The following is a 25,307-nucleotide window of genomic DNA, read 5'->3' on the forward strand; positions in this document are numbered from 1 at the left end:
CAAAGGTGGGATAATAAATGTTTGTAATTTTTAAATTTAATTTTATTATGCATACGTAATGATGAATGTTGTGTTTGGTTGCCCGTTTGTACCTGAATTTATTTTTTTTATTGCAATAAATAACTTGATATGCTGATGTGGCAGCACTAGCACAGTACCAATTTGACAGCAGCGAAAAAAGCGCGTGCATTTTCCTTCTGCTTAGTTCAGTGGAATTTCTTTTATGTGAAACACAAATTTAAGCATAGTTTTACGATTTTTGTTTCTTTATTTAATTACTAAAAATAAGTGCATATTAACAAAAATATTTGTTTATAAACAGAAGTGAAAAGTTATTCGTCGATTTCCGAATTAGTTTTAACCTTGAATTGTACTGAATACCAATTTCGCAAAAAATTGAAAGGGGTGATTACAACAACAACAACAACGTTAACTTGTACACGCGAACTCAAAAGAAGGAAAACTTCCGTTCTTTACCTCGACGTGTGGGAAAGTTTTGTTAGGTTAGGACTAGATTTGTACAAAAAGATAAAGTTGTGGCATTAAATGCCGCCCAACAACGTAGAGCCAGTTGAGCATCAACAAAGTGATGCGGAAATGCGTGATGCAGAAGAAATTCAGCCAACAACCTCAACAGCGCTTGCAACAGGGTCTACGACGCAAAATCAGGATGCGAATGGCAGTGAAGTTGCCAGTGATACACATGATGAGCGAGCGCCAGCAGAACCAAATGCAGACGCAGATACGGAGATGAACGCTGCTGAGGAGAATGAAGCTAATGGCCCTAACGAAGCTAATGGGAATGCAGCAGAGGCAGCCGAAAATGAAGAAGCTGGAGCTGGCGCAGCTGCTGAGGCCGATCCATTTTATGGTTTCGAAGATGAAGAACCAAATTTCGATAGTAAAGATATGTCGCAAGTGCTGCAAATTTGGGAAGCACAACATACACGTTCCGGATTCGATCCAGTGCCAGTGTTGAAAAGGTAAATGACTGCACGCATACATATGAACATATCTTTAGGTTTGTTCGTCTAGCTTATGCACGCAAACAGGTTTTTTACTGCTTGCAAAAATAAAAAAGCAGAATAAGCGTGCTTTTATTTGTTGTCTTTCTAGATGGTTGTATGCATGTTTTTGTTATTACTTTTATTTTGTAATTTATTTATTGTTGTGTCGAAATGAGTGATTAAAAAATCTAAAAATAGTTTAGTACTTGAATGAACAAAAGGCAATTTCATTTGAGTAGATAACTATATAATTGAACATTGCCTATTCAAATAGTAATAAAAATAATTATAATGAGTCTTCATTTAGATTGGCCGAAATCTTCGAAAAGGAAAAAGAAATTTATATGCGTAAAGATCACGATCCATTTGAGGATCGACATCCCTATCGTACTGATCCCAAGTGCCAATTTGGTGTACTACTGAAGCAGCTCTTCCGCAAAGATGTGTTCGTTAGTAAGGTAACGTATACAATAAGTTGACTTTTGGCAAAATTTTTTTTAAAATAATTTACTCTTTGTTTTTCAGCTTGTAAGCGACTATCTGCGTGATAATTTCTTTACACGCCAAAATATACAAAAAAGTTCCTTAGAACTCAATATACTATCATGTCGCCTAATATTCATAATTGCGCCTGGTTTGGAGACATCCGCCGTATTCCAAGGCGAATTCGAGCATCTGATTCATAGAATTTTCGGTTGGGCCGAAGATAGTATTGAGCCGTTACAAAGTTATGCCACCGGTCTGCTAGGTGCAGCTATGGAGGTAACCGAAATAGCAGTGTCATTCAAGGAACACAATATTCGCCTCATACCCAAAACGCTGAAGCGTCTACATATGTTACAAGCGATCTACTACTCTGGCAATGAATGTAGCCTTTCTACGCTTACACTACCACCATCCGATTCCAGCTTAGAAGATAATATTTCATTTGAAAAACTACTGCCACCTTGGAGCAATAACGACTCTGCTTTTGTGTCATCGCCCCAATCAGAGAACGATGCCAAGGCATCAACATCGCAAGCTTCAAAAAGTACATTATTGGACACAAATTGTTCGAATTCGAACATGTCGACTTTGCTGGAGAACAGTCGTGATGCCTTCCCACAAGGCAGTGGCTCGCGTTACTACAAAAAAATGTACATACCCCTGCATCCGCCCACCGTCGAATCGAGCCAAATGCTAATGTTACGGTACTTAACATCACTCGGCAACCATCAAGACTATTTAGGTTTGGTTTTCGAACATCGTGCTATGCATTTAGTGTTCGGCTATTTGGAGGAATTGGACAGGCGTGACACATGTCTGGCATTTGAGGCGCTAAAATATCTAGCTTCTTTGCTTTGCCATAAAAAATTCGCTCTGGAATTCATCGCGCACGGCGGACTGGAGGTAAATGCAACTTTTTTGACTTTATACATATTTACATACATATATTAATTAATTTCAAAAAAATTTTAGTTGCTGCTTAAAGTGCCGCGTCCTAGCATTGCAGCTACCGGCGTTTCAATAAATCTCTACTACCTCGCCTACTGCGAAGAGGCCATGGAGCGCATGTGCAGCATGCCACGAACTGTGATAGCCGAATTAGTGCACTATGCGCTGTGGCTAATGGAACGCTCTTATGATTCGGGCGTCTGCCATGCGACCATGTTCTTTGGCCTCAGTTTTCAATTCAAAGTCATTTTGGACGAATTCGATGCGCAGGATGGCCTGCGGAAACTCTACAATGTGGTATGTATTTGCACTATATATGTATGCACTAACGGCATTGTAAGACGAGATTTGGTTTTATTAGATTTCGATACTTAAAATTTTGAATCCGTCAAACAACGATGATGATGAGAACCCTATCAATGATGATTTGGAGTGTGCTTCACGTCAACTCGTGCGCCATGTGTGCGTGGCACTCAAACGCTACATGGAGAGTCATCTCTTCTACAAGTACAACAACTTCATGCGTTCGCAATGCCTGTTTTCCAACGAGTTCTCGCAGCATAATGTCACCAAAGCGGCCAAACTGACCCTAGAGCAGATCAGCGAACAGGTGCGCACCTTACAGGAGAACACATCGGTGCGCGCACATTGGGCGCCCGTGGACAAGCTACTGAAAGTGAGCGGCATAACGCTGCTGCTGAAAATCATAGCGCTCTCATACGACTGGAACAACAGCGTCAGGTATACTTATTGTAAATTCCTTAAGAAAAACTGCAATACTAATGTCCAATTCGTTTTAGATCCGAAATAGTGCGCTCCTCGTTGGATGTGCTGTCCATTTGCTGCGTCATACCGCGCGTATTCCAGGTCTACTGCGAGCGCTTGGATGTGCCCGATAGCGCCGGTGCCTCCGGTATTTACTTCATATTGGCTGCTGCTTCGGGCGATATCACTGCAGACGCGGATGTGCAAAAATCAGCTTTGGCCGTCTTGGTCCATTGCGTCTGCGCACCACTTTCAAGGGTAAGCTAAGCTCTATAAAGTTAAACAAAAATCTTTCATTGTCATCCTTTTTGTTTAACAGAAGGAACCAAATACCGCCATGAAAATGTTCCACTCATCAGCCAAGGTATGCTTAATTACAGCAACAATATAACAGTTACATTTTTAAAGCCTCGTTTCTTTTGCAGAAAGAGCCAACTAGCGCCGGGAAAGGGCTAAATTCGTCCAAGCGCAACAGACCAGCAAACCGCTACTGCGAAGAGCTAATCGAAAAGGTTTGGGAGTCGGTGTGCTCCAATAACGGCATTATTATATTACTCTCGTTGATGCAAATCAAGGCGCCCATCACCGATGCGGACTGCATTCGCGGCATGGCCTGTCGCGCTTTGGCCGGCCTGGCACGCTCCGAGCGCGTGGGCCAAATCGTCGGAAAACTAACACTCTTTTCAAACGGCCAGATACAGACGCTGATGCGCGATCCCATACTGCAGGAGAAACGCGCCGAGCATGTCTTATTTCAGAAGTACGCAATCGAGCTCGTCGAACGCGTCTCGGGCAAAACAAAACCCATCTCCAACAAAATGGATCCCTCACTCGCCAACATACACAAAGCCAATGTGATTGCGCAAACGAAAATCCAGTATAACGAGCAACAGCTCTACCAGCTGATACACGACCATCTGGAATCGAAGGGTCTGCTGCAGACGGCGCAAATGCTGCAGAAGGAGGCTGGCCTACCGCAGGTCTCGGCCAACACGACGAAGAGCTTCCACCAATCGCCGTTCGACTACAAAGTGCTGCCTTCATCAACGGTACGCCAGCGTTTGCGCAGCCGCATGCAAGACGTCAACAATGCCATACAGAGCTTAGCGAATTCATCCACCAGCGACCAACAGCAACTGAACAGCAGCCTGACGCTGGACGAGCTGCCGAGCAGCAGCAGCGCGGTAACGCCAATTAAATTGGTGAAAAAGTCGGAGAAGATCAACACCAGCGCGAACAGCGCCAGCGCTTTGGCCATTGCGAATGCGAATGCGCAGCGTTCGTTGCAAAAGCAAATCACCTCACTGCCAGAGGATGTACGTTCGGAGAGTGGTTCGCCGCCGCCGCAGCACGGCAACCAGACGGGCATCACGCTGGGCACCATCGTCACCGAGTATCTCACGAATCAGCATGCCTTGTGCAACAACCCGATGACCACATGTCCACAATTCGACCTATTCACGCCACACAAGTGCCCGGACCCCAAGCCCAATCGCTCGGGCGATAATCTGAATTTAACAGCGCGCATCTTCAAAGCGCAAGCCGGTTACAACACAGCGCGCCTGGATCGACGCTATGTGCATTCGAACTTCGCGCCTTGGCGTTCGGTGCGCTCCAATGACTTCCCCTCGCTGCAGTTCTCCACGTGTGAGATTGTGTCGCCCTCCAAACTGCTGCTCGTCGGTACGCACCGGGGCGAAGTGAAGGCATTCAATCTCTCCACCGGCACAGAGGTCTTCTCGTCCACCTGCCACGGTTATGTGGTCGATTCCATCATTTCGAACCGCGCTGGCGACCTGGTGCTGACCTCGTGCTCTTGGCGTTCGCCGCTCAGCGTGCTCTGGTCTATACAACATAACGAGTTCGCGACGAAGCTCAGCTTTGGCGACGACTACTATTGCGAATTCAACAACCTGACGCAGGACAAAGTGCTTGGCACGCAAAATGACGTGAGTCCACGACTTTCGATTAAATTTTGATTTTCTTAATTCAACTCATGTCCCTTTTCAATTTATCCACTGCTGCAGTGCGCCATCATTTACGACATAAATACGGGAAATAAGATTTCCACCTTCACACCAACGCTCAGCAACCAGTATGTGAAGAACCGTGCAACCTTCTGTCCCACCGACGAGCTCATTCTGTCAGGTAAGTGCCACGCCGCGCTCTAAGCTTCGTGCTAAGTACTAACGGTCTCGGCTTTCAGATGGCGTGTTGTGGGATGTGCGTTCCGGCAAGGAGATACACAAGTTCGACAAGCTCAATCAATGTCTTTCCGGCGTATTCCACCCGAATGGTTTGGAGGTATTGTGCCGCCTTATTATCCCCATTTCGTGCACATTTAAACAACTAACCGCTTTGAATTGCAGATTATTTCAAACACCGAAGTGTGGGACCTGCGTACATTCCATCTGCTGCAGACGGTGCCGGTGCTGGACCAGTGTTTCCTGAAATTCTCGCCCATGCGCGTCATCTACAGTTACAACGCAGAAGCGTCCGATGAGCGCATCGATGCAATGCTGGAGGAATTGCCCGCCTGTGAGACTAGCTTTAAGGTTCTGGACGCGTACGACTACTCTTCGATATCGACGATAGACGTGCGGCGCGGCATCTACGACATGAGCATAAGCGATAATGGAAGTCTGATTGCGCTGGTGGAGAACCAGCCGGCGTTCGACTCGCGGCCGGAGACGTTCGTGAAGATCTATGCTGTGGGCATGAAGAAGATCGAGAATCAAGATGAGGTGCGTCATGGCGACGCGTCAGGCATGGGCGTCGGCGTCGGCAATGACGCAAGCAATAGCGCCGAACGCGCGGCGGCGCATGCGGACGCTGACGACTATGACGACGACGACAATAACGCCATTATAAATATTGATGTTGACGATGATGATGGTGATGGTGGTGGTGGTGGAGGAGGAGCAGCAGGTGGTGGTGGCGGTGGCGGTAGAGGCGCTGCCCCAGCCCCTGCCCGCAACCAGAACGACGATGACGATAACGCCGACGCAGTTAACAATCGTCGGGCCGGTGATCACATTCGTCGTTTTGGACGCATACGCGAAATCAATATCGACATCGACGCAAGTCGGCGACACAACGGCGGCAGCGGTAGCGGCGGCGGTGGTGAAGAGATCATCGTGAGCTTTCGCGGCTCAGCGTTGCCCGCGGCCGCCAGTGGCAATGGCGGCGTCGGTGTAATGATCGGTCGCGGTAGCAATGGTCATGCTGCGCCACGTCCCAGTGCCGCTGGCGGTGCACGCAGCGCCAGACTAGCACCAGCTGCAGCAGCAGCCTCAGGCAGAGGTGGTGCGGGTAGTAATGCATTCCGCACCAATCGCAACAACCGAGCTGTTGCAGGCCGAGCGATCGGCGGTGGTGCCGGCGGCGGCGGCGGCGTCGGCGGAGCCCTGGCTGTTAATGGCAACACTCTGCGCGCCGGCCTCGGCGCTGGGATTGACGCAGCAGCACAAGACCTCATCGATGCGATTATGAATAATTGGTTATCTCTGCTTTCAGGAAGATGATGAAGAGCCTGAGTCTGATGAGGACGGTTCGGACAGCGATTCAACAGACAGTAAGTGCCACATACACTTAAGCGGCGTTGCGAATAATAACAAATTTTGTTTTGCAGTTTTTGATATGAGCGAAGGTCAGCTTCGTTTTCGGCGACGCAATCGTTCGGACGGCGATGACGACGACGACGACGAAGATATGGACAGCGATGATGACAGCGACAACAACGACGGTGATGACGACGACAATGATGGTTGGGTAGATGTCAACTCACATTCGTCCATGAGCGATGACAACGACGACGGCGATGACAATGAGCAAGCTCAGCGCGAATCGTCCTCGTCCGATGATGAGATTATGGAAATACATTTTCGGCCTTTCTAGAAACTGTCCCACACGTCGCTGTCCTTTGCTCTAGGAGTATACTAAACAAAAATGCTCGCGAAACCAATGCAAAAATGCATGCAAACTTTCCACGATCTGTTGATGCGCCTAAACGCCTAACGTTTGCAGCAAAAGTGAAGCAGTTCTAATCTTAATTTTGTTCTGGAAACAATAGTGATTTATTTATAATTACAACTACAACAACAGATGCTAGAAAGTCAACCACAATTGAAAGAGCAAAGCAGAATTTTTGTTTATCCACTTGTACTATAAGTTTTCACTCCATCAGTTGCCGTGTAAAGTAGTTAGCCTCATCGAAATACAGAAACAAAGCAAAGCGAAACACAAATGCATAACGCCGCGCCGAATAGTAAATTGGAAATGCAAAAATTTTAGTTCAAATTTTTCTATATCTAAAAGATTATATTTTTTATAGTTGTAAAGTACCGAAGCGCGCACCAATTTTTGTATTTAAATTTTCTTAGAAAGCAATTAATTACAAAAAACAAAAAAATAAATCCTTCGTTCCTTTCCGCATGTTCAACTACCCAATCGGCTTGAAAGCCGATATTAAAAAAAACACAAAAAACAAAAACAAAAAATGTCGTTTGCAATGTTTCTCTTCTTCGATGTTCTATTATAATTATTAGAATATTTGATTATTACTTTTTTATTATATGTTATACTGTTTGTTTCAAAACATAATTATTATATAAGACGCGTAAATGATATTTCATTGTAACAATTGTAATTGTAATGCGCATGCGCGTCAGTTTATTACTGCATTTCTTTTTTGTAAGAACTTAAAAAAATCAACAAAACAAAAAAATATCGAAATAAAATTATATATTGTATGTAAATAAAAGGAAATTGAAATTATCCATGATTTTCGCATAACTAACGGTCCTTCGGTCGTTGTGAAGTGTTAAAGGAGAGAGAGTGAAAGTTCAATTGAGTTATTTACAACGTTTTAATTTTGTTGACATTTGAAAATCATATCCACAGAAGTTTCTAAAAATTATTGTTTTTAATAAAAATATTTTGTTTATGTATAAAAACTTTTGCTTAAGCATAAGCATTAAAAAAATATTTTTGCAACTGTTTCTTTTTGTATAACAGCTACATACATATCTATAAGTCCATGACACTTTTAATTTATTTGAAATTATGTAACAATTTCCTTAATTTATTGTTCAAAATTTATATGTATTTTCAAATTATTGTAACTTTTTGTTTTTAATAATTTTCTTTTTTATTTATTTTTTTTTCAATTTTTTTTTACTTAATTCTTTTTCAAAATTTTTTTTATTTAATTTTTTAGTTTATTGTAATTGAATTTTATTATTTTTTTATTCGCTTTTAACCTTTTTTAATTTTTTAACTTTTTTTATTTTTTTTTAATTTTTTTTAATTTTTTAAATTTTTTTTTTCAAGTTTTTAACATTTTTTTAACAATTTTTTTTTTTTTTTTTTTAATTTTTTATTATTAGTTTTTTTTTTATTTTATTTTTTATTTTATTTTTTATTTTATTTTATTTTCTTTTAATTTTTTATATTTATTTTCAATTATTTTTATTTTTCAAAATAACTCAATTCTGTGCCTCTTTTAGTTATTTTTTTACGAGTTTTTATGTAGTTATTCCTTAAGTAAAAAAAATTGTTTTTATTTTTTTATTATTTTTTAATATTTTTAATTTTTTTAACATTTTTTTTTTTATTTTTTTTTTTTATAAATTTTGGTATTGCTTTTTAATTTTTTTTTAATAATATTTTACCTTTTTAATATTTTTTATAATATTTTACATTTGATTTTTTTATGCTATATTTTAAAATTGTTTTTTATATTTTTGTTATATTCTTTTATTTTATTTATATTTTTTTATAATCTCTCTATTTATTTAGTCATTTCCAACTTTTTTATGTACATATGTATTTTTTGTAAATTTTTAAGTTAAAATGTTTTTATTTATAATTTTTTAAGTTAAAATTTTTTTATTTATATTTTTTAAGTTAAAATTTTTTTATATATATTTTTTTTATTATTTTTTTTATTATTTTTTTTATTATTTTTTTTATTATTTTTTTTATTTTTTTTTATTTATATGTTTTTTTTATTATTTTTTTTATTATTTTTTATTTTTTTTTTATTTATGTGTTTTTAATTTTTTTTATGTAATTTTTTGTTTTTTTTTATTATTATTTTTTGTTTTTTTTTTATTATTATTTTTTGTTTTTTTTTTATTATTATTTTTTGTTTTTTTTTTATTATTATTTTTTGTTTTTTTTTTATTATTATTTTTTGGTTTAAAAATTATTTTTTTTTTTTATATTTTTGACTTAATTTTTTATTTTCAAAAATTTTGACGCCTTTTTTTATTATTCAGAACTTCATTTTTGGCCTACCTTTTTATCCTTCGCATATATCTTAAAAAAAAAAATTAAAAACCGCGAATACAATTTAATACTTTATTTTATTGTTTAAAATCAAGCTCGAGCTTATCACTATATAAATTAGACTATATTATGACATTACAAACATTTTTAACGCTAACTTACGCATCTGCATACTTTAAATATTTATTTTTACATTAAATTAAATTAAATTAAATTAAAATATATTAATATTTAACAAGCGGCCGTGCCTCGTGATAACACTTTCCATGCGATGGTTTCTGGTCCACCTTAAGCGCCCATTGATTTCGCCTTTTGTAACCTTCGATGGAAAAAAGTATGAGATTAATTTTTGTACCGTTAGGTTGTCGCAAAACCGGTAACTGTGAACTTACTTCCTTCTCAACACCTTCAGCACTATTGCACCCTCGCGCACATCCTTGAACAGGCGTATGGTTTCTGCGTGGCTCATGCCCTGCACCGAGGTGCCATTAATTTCGACTATTTCATCGCCTGAGAGTGAGCAAAATGAGGTTATTTTTTAAATTAAAAAAATTTAATCAAATCAAAAAAAGTATTTATAGCTTAACTTACCCGCCTGCAGTGTGCCATCGTCCGCCGCTTGCCCCGAAGGGAATACAGTCTTTACGAAAATACCCATATTGCCTTTTGGCGAGTCGCGTCCGCCAACAATGCTGAATCCCAGCGATTTCATGCCATGCCCCTTGAAGAAAGTGATGGTCTTTGGCGTGGAGCGGCTGGCGCCTGTGAAAATAATAACAAAAAATTAATGCAATTCAATATTGTAGAAGCCCACTTGAAGCCTTTAATAAAGTAAGATTTATGAAAAAGCAAAAAACTCGCACTCCCTAACTCGTCATCGGCTGTGGTTCGGCGTTGCTTGCGGCCTCGCCAGATTTTCAGCTCAAATTTTGGCACACGCCACTCTACCAGGCGAGCAGAAAACGCAGCAAGCAAATGCCGGCGCCAAACAAACGAAAAGTGTTGCCTGCTTTCAGGCGTTATGTGACGCCTGCCTACCACTGGCACAGGGTGATACAGGGAGTGAGATTTTTATTTTTCTTTCAGGCAATTTTATATCATCGGACTGTTTTTATATTTATTTAGTTAGTGCTTAGTAACCAATTAGGTATTTATTAGTTGCGGAAATTCGAAGAGAATTTAGGCAAAAGTTAAAAAGCATTAATGGCAAGCGATTTAGTGCATTTTTCTTATTGAAATATGTTAAAAAAAAAAAATTATTACTTAATATTGTTTTAGATTTTTAAATTGGTAAATAAATATTCTCGCGCGTCTTTTGCTGGCTATAAGAGGTCTAAATTACCATTGTTGGACCCCGATAGGTACAAATCTCAATATTTTCATAATTAATTATAAGAATGGTTCAAAATCCTAGAAAAATTCTTTACATGCCCCACACTCCCCCCTCCGACTGCCAACTCACCGTCGCTCATCGAAGCGCGAATGACTTCGGCCATTTCTTCGTCGCGGATTGTTAGTTTCGCCGCGGGCAATGAAGGGCGATGATATTGCAATGAATGTGTTGCCGCAGCTTTTGCACTTGTTGTTGTATTCGAATTCGAACTCGCACTCGCACTGGTTAATGCTGTGGGCATAGAAGTTGATGGTACGGTTAAATGCTGTTGATATAAATGTGAAGGCGTTGCGTGATGACGCTGCTGGTGGTGTGGTTGTTGTTCGGTTAAGTTTTGGTGGTGTTGTTGTTGTTGTTGGTAAGAAATGAGGTGAAAAGGATTAACATTTGTATTAGTGTTATTAGTGAGATCAGACGACGCTTGTTGTTGTTGTTGCTGCTGCTGTAGCTGTTGTTGTTGTCTGCGCTGATGACGCACATCATCGTCGGTGGTGTTGCTATCAGTGCTGGCAGCGCCACTTGCAGGCGCTCTGCTGGCCACTGACGTCGCCTTTTGTGTTGTTGTTGTTGGTGTAGTGGTGCTTGTTGTTGTTTGTGTTTTAGTATTATTTGTACTATTAGTGGCTTTGGAGTTTTGGTAATTACTGTTATTGTTGTTAGCGGTAGCTGTTGTTGCTGTTAGTCTGCCGCCCTCGGTGGCGCCACCGGCAGGCGGCTGTATGAATAGACTCAAGCGCGAGGAGCTGAGACGCGAATGCGCGAACCGCAGCGAGCGATAATGCGAGTTGGACAGGTTGATGGAGTTGCGCGTGTAGTGCGTGCGCGACGGAAACGCTGACGCTTGTTGCTGTGACTGGCCGCCCGCACCATCGACAGTATCCAAAAATGCAGCTGCAGCCAGTGGCGCCGACGCACCATAGGTCAGCGACGCACTACGATTGCCAGCGACGCGTCCACAACCTGTCAGCAGCTCGTCCTGCGACTGCTGTTGGTGCAGTTGCTGTTGCTGCTGAACGCGCAGCAATGCCGCGCCCTCAGAGCAACGCTTGCGCGCCAACAGCTGCCACTTTTCATCGTCACTGATCGTGTGCGTAGACAGCGATATGCTGGACGCGCGATTCGCATACACCGGCGTATACTCGGCGCTGGCATTGTACAGCGGCGTCAACTCGAGATTGCGTTGCCCCGACGAGGAACGCGCGCGACGCCTTATGTGCTCGGCAGCAAACTCACCACCATTTGCCGTTGTATCCATGGAGTGACGCGGTGTGGAGCAGCGCCTATGTTGCATTAGCGGCATTGGCGTGGGCATCGAGCTCAGCGAATGCATCGTCGTTACACTGGCCAGTGAACGCGCGTCATCATCGACATCCAGCTCACTAGCGTTGGCGTCTATTACCTCCGATGATGGTCTTCGCTTCTGGCGCTCATCCTCACTCTCCAGCGCCATCTGTAGACTTTGCAGATCATAGTTTATGCTGTCCGTGCTCTGCGTGCGCTGCGTATAGCTGAGCCGCTTGCGGGCGCGTGCCAAATACTCACTTTGTGGATTCGCGGTGGGCGGCGCTGAGACGGACGCTGGTTCGTTGCCTCCATGCAAGGATAGCATTGAGTTGTACGCCTGTCCAGCGCTGCCGTCGATTTTTATTTTAGTATAAAAGTCAGTGACGGTGGCGACCTCGTCGTGCGCAATCACCAAGTCGATGCAGTTGTTGACGAATGTCGACAGCAGACGCTGCACGTCGCCGAAGGACTGCATGCCGCGCAAATGCTTACCGTTCACGTTGACAATTTCGTCACCAATGCGCAGGCGGCCATCTCTGTGGGTGAGAGTGAAAGCATTAGTGATTACTTTCCACATACAACAAAAAGTTATAATTTTTTTCAAGTCTACTTACTTTTGCGCCATGCCATACGGATCGATCTCGACTATCAGGTAACGGTATTGCTGCTCATTTGCCGAGGTCATCACAGTCTTCGGCGACAAAACCAATCCAATGCAGTCTTCCTGACACTTACGCTCCAACTTGATTTGGCGGAAACGCCGACGTATGGTCTCCGTCTCATAGTCATAGTTGTAGCCGCCCAGCGACACGGAACCACTTGTCGTGCTGCATATGCTACTGCTGCGCAGTCCGCTACAACCGACGCCACTTTCGGAGGAGGTTAGTGAAATCAGCGAGTTCCGCTTCAACGTACCCGACGCAATAGATTCCGTATCTCCACTGGAGATACCAAGATTATTGCCCAGCAGTTGTGTGTTCGTGTTATTGCCGAGGTAAATAACACTGCCACATGTACTTTCACTGCTTCCAACACTGCTGTTGTTGGCAACACCTCCACCGCCAACGCCGACGCCGACGCCGCCGCCGCCACCTCCGTCACTGTCGTAACCCGACTCGTTCGAACTTAGACAACTACTTAATCTTTGGTAAAGTGGTTCCCAGTCCTTGGAGGAGAGGCTGTTGTTGCGCGACACCAGCACCTCGCCGTTCACATACACACCATTGCAAGCGCTTGCACCGACGGCAGCCGACGTCTGCTGTGGCGAGCAATTGCTGATCGCACTGTCGTCCGACGAGTAGCGCTTGATCAGGGCGCCATTCCGATAAATCACCTTTTGCTGGTGATTTGGAGAAGTGCTTGCCAGCGATATGGCGTCCAAAGTGCCATCGGTCAACGTCGTTACATCACTGGGTAGCATTGACGTGGAGTTCCGATGCTGCGGTGTTGGTGAGCGTTGCTGACCCGCTTGCATATACTGCACCGCCGCCTGGTGCAGCGCTTGTAAGCCGCCAGTGTCCATTGTATGCAGACTGCTGAGTGATGGTTGCTTCATCACCGAACCGCCATTTTCTTCCGGTAAAACGGAGAGACGCGAGCGTAGAAATGCGTAGGGGAAAGCGCCGCGCCGGTTGGTTGACTCTTGACCGGCCGCGCCACCCTGACCGGTAGCAGTGATCTGCGTTTGTGCACTCAGCGTTGCGTCATCGCCATTCGGCGAATTGCTCGTGCCTACTTTGGCGATGTCATCGCAGCTGCTCGATTTCAGATTTGTCGCGACGTTTGCGGTGCCCTTCTGCACCTTGCTCTGGCGATTGTTGGCCAAGTTTAGACCCTCCGTGGGATCGTCACACTTGATGTACGAAGAGCTGGTCAGCTGACTAGTGGAACTGCTGCGGTATAGATTGCTGCCGGTCGTGCCGCTCGGTTCGGCGGCTTTAATCAGGTTGTGTGACTTGTGGTTGAGCATGCCGGTGGAACCGATGCGATGGAAGAAATTCTTGATCGCCTTCTGTGAGCGCTGTTGCGCGTTCGACTGCGCCGGCGTGCTCGACTGTGCGCCGCTGGCGTGGCTGCTGTGTTCCTTCGCTTTCTCTTGTTTTTGTTGGTTTTTATTGTGTGCCTCGCCATTTTGCAGTTGTTGTTCCTGCGGCTTGTTTTGTTGTTCTCTTTGCTCTTTCTTCTGTTGTTGTTGCTTTTGTTGCTGTTTGATGGTCTCGATGGGTCCGGATTTGCATTTCTTCAGCGTGTGCGTCTGATAGTTGTCCTTGGCATTATCATTGTTGTTGTTATTGTTGTTATGTGTGGATGTGTGAAACAACGAACGCAGGTCTGTGTGTGACTTATGTGTGTTGGTGGTGTCGCTACGCTTCAATATATCCAGCTTGCGGCCCATGCGCTTGCCCCACGTGAAGACTGGAAGTAGAAGAGTAAAAAATATGAGAATTCAAGGAGCAGAATATAGACTATTAACAAACGAGATCAAAATAAATGAAGTCCTTATTATCGCGGTCAAAAAGCCCAGAAAATGTCACGTCAGCAAAATTTCCAACAAAAGCTTCGACAGACAGTCTCCAAGCTGTGGAAGAAAATCCAGAATGCGGAGACGACTTTAAGCTACCGGAATACGTCATTTCTTGAACAAAATTAGTACGCATAGAGAATCAAGGAGGACTAAACCTATAAATCATTTTAATTATCCGAGTTTTGTTCAGCCAAAGACGGCAAAGCGATTTTAGCATCTAAAATGTCCAATTTGATTTACGTTTTTTTAGTTCTCACACTTCTTTTCCTGCCATAATTCAAAGCGTATATGGCGTAAGTTGGCGTCGACACCGTTTCCTCGCAGTTTGATGCCAATTGGAGACTCCAAGTGTAACCTGGTCTTTTCAACGGAGTTGAGGCCTTCTTCTGCTTCCGTCGTCGGGTACTGCGTTGAATACTTTCAGAACAGTAGTGCTTTCGTCCATTCGGACGTCATGACCTAGCTAACGTAGCCGCTGTCTCTTAATTCGCTGAACTATGTCAATGTCGTCGAAATGCAATTGAAATATCTCGTTCAGCTCATCGTTCCATCGAATGCGATACTCGCTGTTGTCGACCCATTTAGCTGACCTAATTCGACATCCCGCTAATCATACAGAATTCAAACAAGCCAGGAGACGTTCGACCGCCTACTACTTAACTCCTCCGTTAGCTCAACGTGGCTGCCCCACAAGCTCCTTCACACCTCTCCATTCCAATTTTCCATTCTAATTTTATCTCTGGCATCCAATCTAATTTCGAACGACTACAACAGCGATTAGCCGCTGGTTAGATGTTGAACGGCTTCTGAAAGTACGCCATACTCCGCCCCCGAAGCGCAGAAGGCACAGACAGCGCAGATAAGCAGCAAGTAAGCGTCTATAAAATGTATACAATTTGAATATTCAAAACTCTTTGCGCCGCCAGTAAAGAATCACAAACGTTGCTCAGGTATTGCTGCGCTTTCCTTGCGCGGATACATAGCTTTGGTCGCGTGGGTCGCGGTGGGACCATTAATTATGTTGCAGCCGTCATTGCCTAGCAGGCAGCGGCGTACAAAATAATTGACGCTTGTAAATGAAACAATGCGCGGCAATAAAAACAGAGAGAAAACAACGAGAAGAGAGTCTTATAGACAAACAAGCGGCATACGTCCAAGAGCAATAGCTTGACTGTATGCCAGATGGATCGTCCGCCTGCGCGCACCCACTTAGAAATGTTTAATGCCAAAACAATTTGTTGTTGTAAGACTGGAGACGATGCAGCCTAACGAAAACTGAATCAAATCAAATGGTTGAAGCGAAGCGGCGAACTCGTTGCAAAGCGGATGCTACGACGCAGCTGTCGCAGCGTGTTGCTTTGCCGACGCACGGTGGGCATTGATTGGAAAAAAGTGGATATGATATAATGGGTAGTCGAAAAAGTGTTTTCATATTTCTAGTCAAACTTCAACTTATTCTTTTTTATATTTATAATGAACCAAATATGTACCATTTTGGTCGACCACTTTTTGCCATTTTTCCGCTAGAGACATTGTTCCATCAGTGCAAAACTTTTCTGATTTCTCGGCGAAAAACTGCAGCAAGTAGTTTTCACAGGCTTCTCTTGAAGCCAACTTTACTCAATTAAGAGAATTCTGAATTGACCGGAACAAATGGTAGTCTGATGGTATATGCATCAAAACTTCCCAGCCAAACTCTCCCAGTTTTTGACGAGTCATCGAAGATATGTGTGGTCTAGCGTTGTTCTGATGGAAGACGAAGCCCTTTCTGTTGATCAGTTCTTGCCGTTTTTTTGTCGATTGCTTGCTTCAATCTCATCAGGTTTTGACAGTAAAATGTAGAATCAATCGTTGGACCAGACTAGAACAGCTCATACTGAATGATTCATTTCCAAATCCCACCAAACACTCAGCGTAACCTTTCGAGGCGTCAATCATGGCTTTGTGACCATTTGTTGAGCTCCGCCACGCTTGAACCATGATCTTTTTCGCACATTATTGTCGTATTTGATCCAATTTACGTCTCCTGTTACCATGCGCTTCAGAAAGGGTTTGATTTCATTTTGTTTCAGCAAAGAATCGCTGATGTTAATTCGGTGCATTAAATTTTTCACAGACAATTCATGTGGTACCCAAACATCGAGCTTCTTTTTGTAGCCAGCCTTCTTTAAATGGTTCAAAACCGTTTGATGATGAATGTTAGGTTCCTAAGCGTTGTTATGGCTGCTTATGTGACGGTCCTGGTCAACCTTTTCCATAGTTTAATCTACTTTTTCAACGATAGGTCGGTCAGAGCGAGGCGAAATCTTTCATGTAGAATGCATGACTTGCCAAGCAATATTTTGAAAGCCCGACATCACTGTGCGCCTTTAGAATTTAGAGCCACGCGACAAAGCAACAAATCATAAATAATGAAATACTCCTTTTTCGCCTGAAAAAAGTAAGGCTATCAAAAGCTGTGCGGCGTTCGCAAACAAAATTGTCGATTATGTTGCATGCGCCTGTATGGCTCTGAGACACAGCTGCGAGCGGCACAAATCCAGTATCCAGAATGGCAAAGACATACTTAGACACATGTATAAAGGTGGCGAGTCGACGCTGCTTGCCATGCCACACAACAAACTGTTGTTTTGTTAGCGCTGCTCTACATTCTGTTGCGGCAAGTTGTCGGCATTGATAGGCGCGACGCACAGCACACTTCAACTCACACTTTTATACAAGCATATGTACACACACGCGCGCAGCGGACGCTTAGCCGCCTGCAGACTTCAAAAACATTGGCTTAGTGGAAGCCGCAACAATGCTGTGCTTAGCGCAACACATTGGCCTGACTGCCTGTCGGCGCGCTGCTTGTTGGCGTGCACTTCGTCCTGCCGCGCTCATTTTGCCGTTAAGCCGCCAACACAATCGCCACGTCTGCGCGCATTCCTGTTAGTCGGAAGACCATTTTATGCCAATTTTTTATCTCGCTTTTGTGCTCTTCATCAAATCAAAGCCATTTGTTGCTGCCAATTTCATTTACATATAAAGCTTCGATGTGCCGCATATACATAAGTATGACGGCGGTCTACATGCGCAGTTGGCGCCTTGCCGCACCGCATCCTTTGCGGTTACTTGGGCGGCTTCTTACAAGCTCCAAAAGTGCCGCTCATTCTCATTCATCGCCCTGTCCGTCGGCTTGGTTTGTGCGGCTGCAAGACGCTCCGTGGTCTGCCGCACCGTACCGCTCAGCACCGCACCGCCTTTGACCGCATGCGCAGCACGTGTCCGCTTTGATTACTTTTGCCATTGGCGCACATTTAGCATTAGTTGCTTGTTATTATTATTATTATCTATGGATGTTGTTGTTCTTGTTCTTGTCATTCTTGCTGTTGTTATTATTGCTGAATGTTGGCGGCTTGGGCTGTGTGGCGTTCGTGTGGCGCATTGGTGTCATCGTTGCAATTGTCTGTTGGCTTCTAATTTAATACTGATTGCTGTTGATGGCAATGGCGGTGTGATGTTGCCCCATACTAGTTATAGCTGTCGTTTGTCAGTGTTCTACGCGTTGTTGCTGTTGTTGCGATGTTCCTATTATTTGCTTGCGTTATTGCCATTGGCGTCCGCTGGGTGTTGCATTCCAACCACTCAATCGGACTAAACCAATCGTTGAAGTGGAAGTGTAATTGCACAAATTATATTGAAAGTTTTGTTAGCAGCTTTGCTGTTTTGTTGTTGCTCTGCAATATCTACGCTCTTACAAACAAAACCGAAGAATTTACTACCGTTGTTGGCGTTGAAGTGTGAGCAATTGTTGCTAGTGATTTAAATTATCGTGTTGCAAAGCGGTGGGGAAAAACTAAGCCTTTGAACTGAGAAGAAATCCATTGATGAGAGAGCGAGAGAGAAATCGAGTTATAAATTCAGCGGACAAAATATTCCCGCCGATCTCTACTAACCAGTATACCACTATCCTCATAACTCGTGGACGGCGCTCGGAAAAACCACACTAACTAAGCAGATGGAAAGTGTTAAAAGAACCGCCCTTATCGGCATCTCAATACCATTCTACACGTAGCACCTGTGGATAAAGCTTGTAGGTGCTTGGGGGATTGCTAGTAGACTTACGGAAGCTGGGTAAAATTCTTCAGCACTTCGATTATATTCCTTACAATTTAGATCACAACATCGCGCAACCTTCTTCTGGCGGTTCCTTCTCTGTTCGCACATCTGCGAGCAATTTATGCTATTTGTGCTGGATCGAAGTCAAGAGGAAGGCTAAGAGGTGGAGTCTTCTGTCGGCAGCTCTCCATCAAGTCTTGTTTCAGACTACCAGACCACTGTAGCGTCTTTCAAGCGGAGGAAGCTGCCATCAAGGTAGTAGTAGATAAACTGCTCTGGAGTGTAGCTTCCTTCAGAAAGGTCTGCTTTCCCTCTGACATTCGCTTTGAGCTCGTTAAATGTGCGCTCAAAACTAGTCAAGCAGTGCATGATTTTATTAGCACTAGCTTCAAGCTCTTTCCTTGTGGGTTCCTGGTCACAACGGTATTGCCGGAAACTGTAAAGCTGATAAGCTTGCAAAGGGTGCCCTTTCCTCAATTTCATTCGATTGGAAGCGAATTGGATTTCCGTTGTTTTCTTGTGTTCTGGCGTTATACTTTTGGTCCGCCAGTGAACTCAGCAAGCGCTGATCAACAATCAGAACTTGTAGGACTGAGAGACCCTTCTGATCTAGAGTGAACTGAAAGAGGTCATCCAAACTAAAGTGTTGGGGGTCTGACTTGTTCCAATAGGTTTACACGCAGTGCGGTTAATATTCTGTCGAACATTCTTTGACAAAGCTGTATGGAGGAAGGCGAGGTGGAATCTTTTTTAATTTTTCTCCTCTATTGGCTGGATATTGCCAGACTGAGATTTCTCGGTAGATACACCTTTGTAGAACTTTCACTAGGCTGCCAGAAATTGATTAACTGGCTTAAAAAATTTGTTGTAAGCTTTAGAGTGTAGATATACGAGTATCTGGTGTCCCACATTTAGGAGTTCCAACGATTTTAGATCAACTCTACATCCTAACCTGACCGAGCCATCCTTTTTGAATATTTCTTGAAAATTCTTTTCGGATTCTACTAAAGGAATGGCGAGCGTTTTATATAAAGAAAAAAGTGGCTGAGAGGCAATCAGTAGACGTAATAGGACAAAGCTCATAAGAGTTATAATATTAAGGGTGCAGACAAAAAGTATGAATAGCCTAGTTTGGACCAAAGATATGATTAGCTGCTTGCGCTTTGATGATATCTACACCTAAATTGATCAAACAAAACGTGTATGTGGCGCATGGGTTTTAGCTTCCTTACAGTGCTCAGAAAGGAAAAATGATCAGTATCTGACAAATCGCTTCATATAATAGTAGGAAGTTCTTCCAGGTAGCGAGAGTGGTAAAGGTAGATAGATTCCCTTTCAATTATTGTCGAAACTATAAGGTTATGGAACAGCTGTTGTGTGGAACAAACACCAAAAATGTCGATAAAGGCAGCCTAAAAAATAACTAGAATTGTGTAAAGCTAAACAAAAAGCTTTGGGAGAGCGAGTACGAACATACTAAAACAGTTCTTTGAACAACTGATACAATGTGCCGGTGTCCTCTTTCCCTGTGTATACCGTTACATACACTAGTTGGTAGATTTCATGCTTTAAACTCAATCGACCTTTTTTTAAATTGATTATGGGGAATATTTAAAAGCCGCAATTTAATACAATATTCTTACACTCTAAACTTGCGCTCGTTAAAAATCATATTTATTTGCGCTCCTTCAGTATTTATGAGTTAAAACCGCATTTTAGGCACACACATGGCAATATATATAAATGGAATAAATGAGAGGAATGTTACGAATTAAATACTATCCGCTTGAGGGTCAAGCTTTGCATGCCAAATGGTCTCCACAAGCAGCGTCCAATAGTCGAAATATTTCGCGGCAATAAAATGCTAAAAGCCCTCGCTTAGCGTTCGGGAGTGGCGCACTGAAGCTATCGCGTTACACACTTCCGAAGGCATTGCAGCGAATAAAAATTTCAAAAGTATTATTGTTGTGGCGAAAAATGAAGAGTTGCCCGCTTAAAAGAGTCGTGCAAGAATTCTTCACTTTCCAGCCGTAACTATCCGCCACAACCGAATGCTAAGATGTTCTGATTACACACACAGAAACACATTTGCATTCTTCCTGGCAGGTTAGTAGGTGTGTGGGTGGGCTTGTGCGCGGCGCAGAGCAGTGGAGGTGAAAATCATAATTTGTGTATTGACAAAAAGTGGGCTTGACACGCGACACATTCGATCGTAATTTTCCAATTTCATTTGCCACAGTCCGAATTTAATACGTTCTGGTGGGCGTCGGTTATGCCTGGGGCAATTGGGAATGTGTTTCGCGAAATTTTGTATACCACAAACGCGCAAACATGCTTAGAGTTGTATGCATTGATGAAATGTACTATCACCGCGCCATATATATACTATCTATAAATCTGTATATATCTCTGATAAAAGTGGAGAATTAATGTGCGGCATTAGACATAGTAGCTGTTCAGTTCAGTTACGCACATTCTTGATACCAGTTCCTTATTTACTATTTGATAACTTTTCGCTAAAATCGACAAGAATGAAGGATTTATTATTGTAAATATAAAAAAAATAAGTTGAAGTTTGATTAGAAATACGAAAAGACTTTTTCGACTACCCAATATATTGGTTAGTTCACTAAGCTCACTAGTTCACTTTTTCGAAGCCAACTTCACATTTACACGCTTTACCGTTATATATTTGAACGGCTGATATAGTAAGTCTTGCTTCTCTTTTTTTTAATTTTTTGGAATAGTTCTTGTTGCCCTAACGAAGAGGGAAGATCGAAAACAGCATTTCGGCATATTTTATTGTTTTACAATAAAAAGCGTAAAAATACAGTTCAAGCAAGGCGCAGATGTGTTGACCGAACGACAATGCTAAAATTGGTTTGCAAAATTTCATTACGGCCATTCCGTTCTTGAGAATGTACCACGTCCTGGAAGAACTCTTGAAGCACATGAAGTAAAAATAAAGTCTTTGGTTGTTGTGACGGCAGAAAGAGTTCCTGAAGTAATTTCGAGGCATAGTGCCGAAGTGACAATCTTTGGCCGAATAAAATTACGGGTCCGTTCCAGTTACTTACACCCGACTGTCATGGGAATGAATAAAGACATTGATTCGATGGAAATCGTCGAATATCAACTTGAGTGATTGCTGAAAGATTAAATTTGTCTAAAGCGACTGTACAAAAGCACATGAAACATCTAAGATTAATTACAAAACTTGGCAAATGGGTTCCCGTGTTCGTATAGAACGAACGACTGTGATTTGCTCATCAAACGTCAAAGCAGTGATCCATTTTTGAAGTGCATTGTTACTGGCGACGAAAAATGAGTCTAAGTCTACACTGCTGGAGAGGAGCCATTGCCAAAAGTTGGGGTCACTTACTCTCTGTCTCTACGATACCATAGCCAAGCCCACTATGTTCTATGGAGTCTTTATGTGGTGGAGTGCTCAAGAAAAGTCCACACTTGCAAAGAAACTCGAGAACGTTCAACAGGCGGCGCTCATCAGCATGTGTGGTGCACTAAGGTTCACTCCAACCAAGGCACTTAACGCCATCTGGCACATTGTGCCTCTAAACATCGTCGGAAGTTGTATGGCTGCGAAATTTGCTAACAGACTCAGAGAATTTGGGTTCTTAAAAGAACACGTATCTGAACACTCGGATATCCTCACACCCTTTGACTTAATACCGGATAACTTGGATTGTGGAGTCGCCAAACCGAACTATGGCGACTCCTTCGGTATCCATATACGAGTATCGATAAGGGAGTTGTGGGTGGGAAGAAACCGTTGGGAAAAAGGGGCAGTGAGCTGTTTTATGAATGTATCAAAGTTTGCTCATAAATTGAAGAGTACGAACAGCTGCCTAATCAACCGACCAGCCTTTAACCACGACACGTGCTTTGCCTCAAGGTCACCACATTTTGTATTGCCACACAGTGCTATTTATTTTGACATCACAACTGTGTTCAAATTTATAAAGCGCATATACTTCACAATTTTTTTTTGGAAATATTTTTTTTGATTAAATTTTTTTAATTAAATTTTTTTAATAAATTTTTTTAATTAATTCTTATTTTTAATTAAACTTTTAAAATTATTTTTAAGCCCACCTTTACTCATCAAATTTTTGTTCTTCTTTTTTAAATCAGATTTTGCATGCCTATCATTTAAAGAGATCTCTGCTTCAGCTGCAACTTCCATATTTTGTTCCTCAATGTCGTGATCCGTTATCATATGCATGTCCATTACTGTTTTCGGCTTCGAACTGTCGTGTTTTGCGCACTTTTGTTGCGCTTGCTTCGGCCAAGGTCGCTTGGCACTTTTGACCTTGAAGCGCAGGCAGGGCGCTATGTGCCTGAGTTTCAAACGCATTTCAATTTCACAATCTCCGTTGAGTTCTTGAGGCTTTCTGTTTTTATAAAGTTTTCGCTTGCAATTTGAATGTTTTTTAGCTGAAACATGTTCAATATTTTCATTTACTTTTCACTTGGTTAGGTCTGCGTGGTTGAGACGAACGCGTACGACTGACGCGCCGCCGCCGCGCAAAGTTGCAAAAAGCCAGTGTGTAGCGGGTGATTTCGGATTTGGCTTTAAAACTATGCAAAAATGAACTTTAAGCAATGAAAATGAAATACGAATTTGAGCACAGCTCAGCGAGCAAACTGGTTCGCCGCCTGATAAATGTTGCATGCGTGCATTGTATGCAAATTTTCGACGTCGCTGTTGGCACTGTGTGGTATACGAGTATGCGCTTACTTAGTATGTGCAGCGCTGACGCGAGTTATTTTAATTTCCATTTAATTTGACTTAATTTCGAACATTCGTAGTCGTCTGCATTTATGTATGCGCAGGCAGACAAAGAAACGTTCGTACCTATGTTGTTGTTGTTGTTGCTGTTGCTATGCTTGTAACTAGTATCACTGCGTGTACAGTTTTTTTTAATTTTTACAACAAAAGCTAATATTTTGCGTTTAAAGTAAAGTCTGAGGCGCTCAATATCGACCTATCGGCGCTGAATTATTCAAACGCCAGGAAATACAGACACTTTGCTAGTAAAGCCAAATCTGCGCGCTTTTGTTGTCGTGCGATCCCCTGCCCATGGAGATAATTTACTACGCGCTGACGGCCTTAATTTATATAAAATTACTCAGACGTAGCGTCTCGGCCCAAAACCTGCCAAGTTCGCGTGTCTCAATGCAACTTTTATATGCCTTTTTATCATCATCAAGTTCAACGCGCTCATATTTCATTAGGATGTTGTGCCTTTTTCTTTTCTCATGTATTTTTTTTTTAATTTTTGCACATTTTTTATTTCCATTATCAACAATTCCATTTTTTCTTCATCTTGCATAGCAGAAATGTTAAGCTCACATTTGGCCCCGGGGCGCTGTCAAACATTGGAAATCAAAATATTTTTTCAATTGTTTTATTTCTCGTTTTGCTTTGGCTACTGTATTATGTAATTACCATTGATGGTTCTTATTTTTTATTGTAAATGACTGAGGCTTGAAATAATCATGGCTTTGTCAATCATTTCTTACAAATTTACATATTTATGCTTAGTTATGACGGATGCAGCTTTTTTGTAGAGTTCGCGGTCATTACGGACGGAGTATTTATAGCAAGAACATATAGAATAATTCCAGGAGCTTGCTGGACGCGATGCGTGTGATGTGATCCCTGCCCACGTAGAGCGATCCAAAGGCTCTAGACATGTCCAACTCGTCCGCTTTTTCGTTGCCAAAAATGTCTTTTTGACTGGAAACCCTATTTATAGACAAGACGAGTTACCTGCCAGTGAGCCTAAAGACTGCCTACATTTTTTAACCACGTTTGAGTTTATCTTTGGCGACCATTAGGCTAGCAATGCTGCCTGGCTATAAGTGTATATAGCAGCTCTCTGTATATTTTCGTTGTTATCCAGTAGAACTCCAAAGCCTTCTCTATGCCTGTTATGTATTTCCGCTTGAAAAATGCTGGCTGAGTTTGGTAGATGGATGGAGGGAGAGATATCAATCACTCCGCAGTCAAATTTGGACCCGTCGGCATCGATTGAGATAGCATTCTACACTTTTCTCTATTCACGTCTGGAAGCCGCTATTGTAATTCAACCTTGAGAGGATATGATCTATTCAAACTTATTTAAAGCTAGTTTAGGATATCTCTATGTCTATAACAGTCGGCTATGACTTAAAAGCATCGGTAACCCATGCACATGTTATCCCTGGATACATTTTAATGCCTGTAACTTCTTCGACTTTTTCGAATATGTGTTAAGAGGAATTCATCATAAGTTTATTTAATTCAGAAAGAATAAGGAAAAACAATTCCAACAGTCCGGCTCAAATTTGGTAGGAAGATAGGGTGCGCCTCAAAGGACTGAATTCGATTATCGCTTGCCAAGATGCTGTTGGCCTTAATTAGAGAAACAGACACAATTTCGAGTTATTGAAGTTATTTCTTTTGCCGCATACATATATTGTATATTGTAAGAGCAAATAAATA

At 42.4% G+C, this 25,307-nt stretch overlaps 2 protein-coding genes across 4 annotated transcripts in view; one reads left to right on the top strand and one right to left on the bottom strand.

The window, feature by feature from the left end:
* Nucleotides 1–155: 155 nt before the first annotated feature.
* Nucleotides 156–7,979, top strand: LOC126757606 (protein mahjong). 2 transcript variants are annotated; one of them, XM_050471632.1, is made up of 13 exons: nt 158–983; nt 1,315–1,465; nt 1,533–2,396; nt 2,466–2,738; nt 2,803–3,182; nt 3,242–3,464; nt 3,526–3,570; nt 3,632–5,155; nt 5,234–5,354; nt 5,413–5,510; nt 5,576–5,950; nt 6,723–6,780; nt 6,838–7,979. In XM_050471632.1, exons 1-13 carry the CDS (start codon nt 547–549, stop codon nt 7,101–7,103), a joined length of 4,815 nt encoding a protein of 1,604 aa, XP_050327589.1. In that variant the 5' UTR covers nt 158–546; the 3' UTR covers nt 7,104–7,979. The 2 variants fall into 2 exon arrangements, with proteins under 2 accessions (XP_050327588.1, XP_050327589.1); XM_050471631.1 differs by having other exon boundaries at nt 156–983; nt 5,576–6,780; nt 6,838–6,879.
* A 1,576-nt stretch (nt 7,980–9,555) lies between these two features.
* Nucleotides 9,556–25,307, bottom strand: part of LOC126754844 (serine-rich adhesin for platelets) — a 99,565-nt gene continuing 83,813 nt past the window's right edge. For both annotated transcript variants that reach the window (XM_050467029.1, XM_050467028.1), the window contains 5 exons: nt 12,789–14,589; nt 10,960–12,710; nt 10,089–10,259; nt 9,890–10,007; nt 9,556–9,816 (listed from right to left, as the gene is read on the bottom strand). In XM_050467029.1, the coding sequence (XP_050322986.1) occupies nt 9,786–9,816; nt 9,890–10,007; nt 10,089–10,259; nt 10,960–12,710; nt 12,789–14,589 (3,872 nt within the window). In that variant the 3' untranslated portion in view covers nt 9,556–9,785. The remainder of the gene's footprint in view (nt 9,817–9,889; nt 10,008–10,088; nt 10,260–10,959; nt 12,711–12,788; nt 14,590–25,307) is intronic.

The sequence above is a fragment of the Bactrocera neohumeralis genome, chromosome 4, assembly GCF_024586455.1.
Source record: "Bactrocera neohumeralis isolate Rockhampton chromosome 4, APGP_CSIRO_Bneo_wtdbg2-racon-allhic-juicebox.fasta_v2, whole genome shotgun sequence".
Classification (NCBI taxonomy): domain Eukaryota; kingdom Metazoa; phylum Arthropoda; class Insecta; order Diptera; family Tephritidae; genus Bactrocera; species Bactrocera neohumeralis.

Excerpts from the sequence above, each read along its gene's own strand:
- LOC126757606 (XM_050471631.1), top strand. The coding sequence starts at position 547 with ATGCCGCCCAACAACGTAGAGCCAGTTGAGCATCAACAAAGTGATGCG. Across the intron at positions 984-1,314 it reads CCAGTGCCAGTGTTGAAAAG|ATTGGCCGAAATCTTCGAAA; the intron begins GTAAATGACTGC and ends GTCTTCATTTAG. Across the intron at positions 1,466-1,532 it reads AAGATGTGTTCGTTAGTAAG|CTTGTAAGCGACTATCTGCG; the intron begins GTAACGTATACA and ends TTTGTTTTTCAG.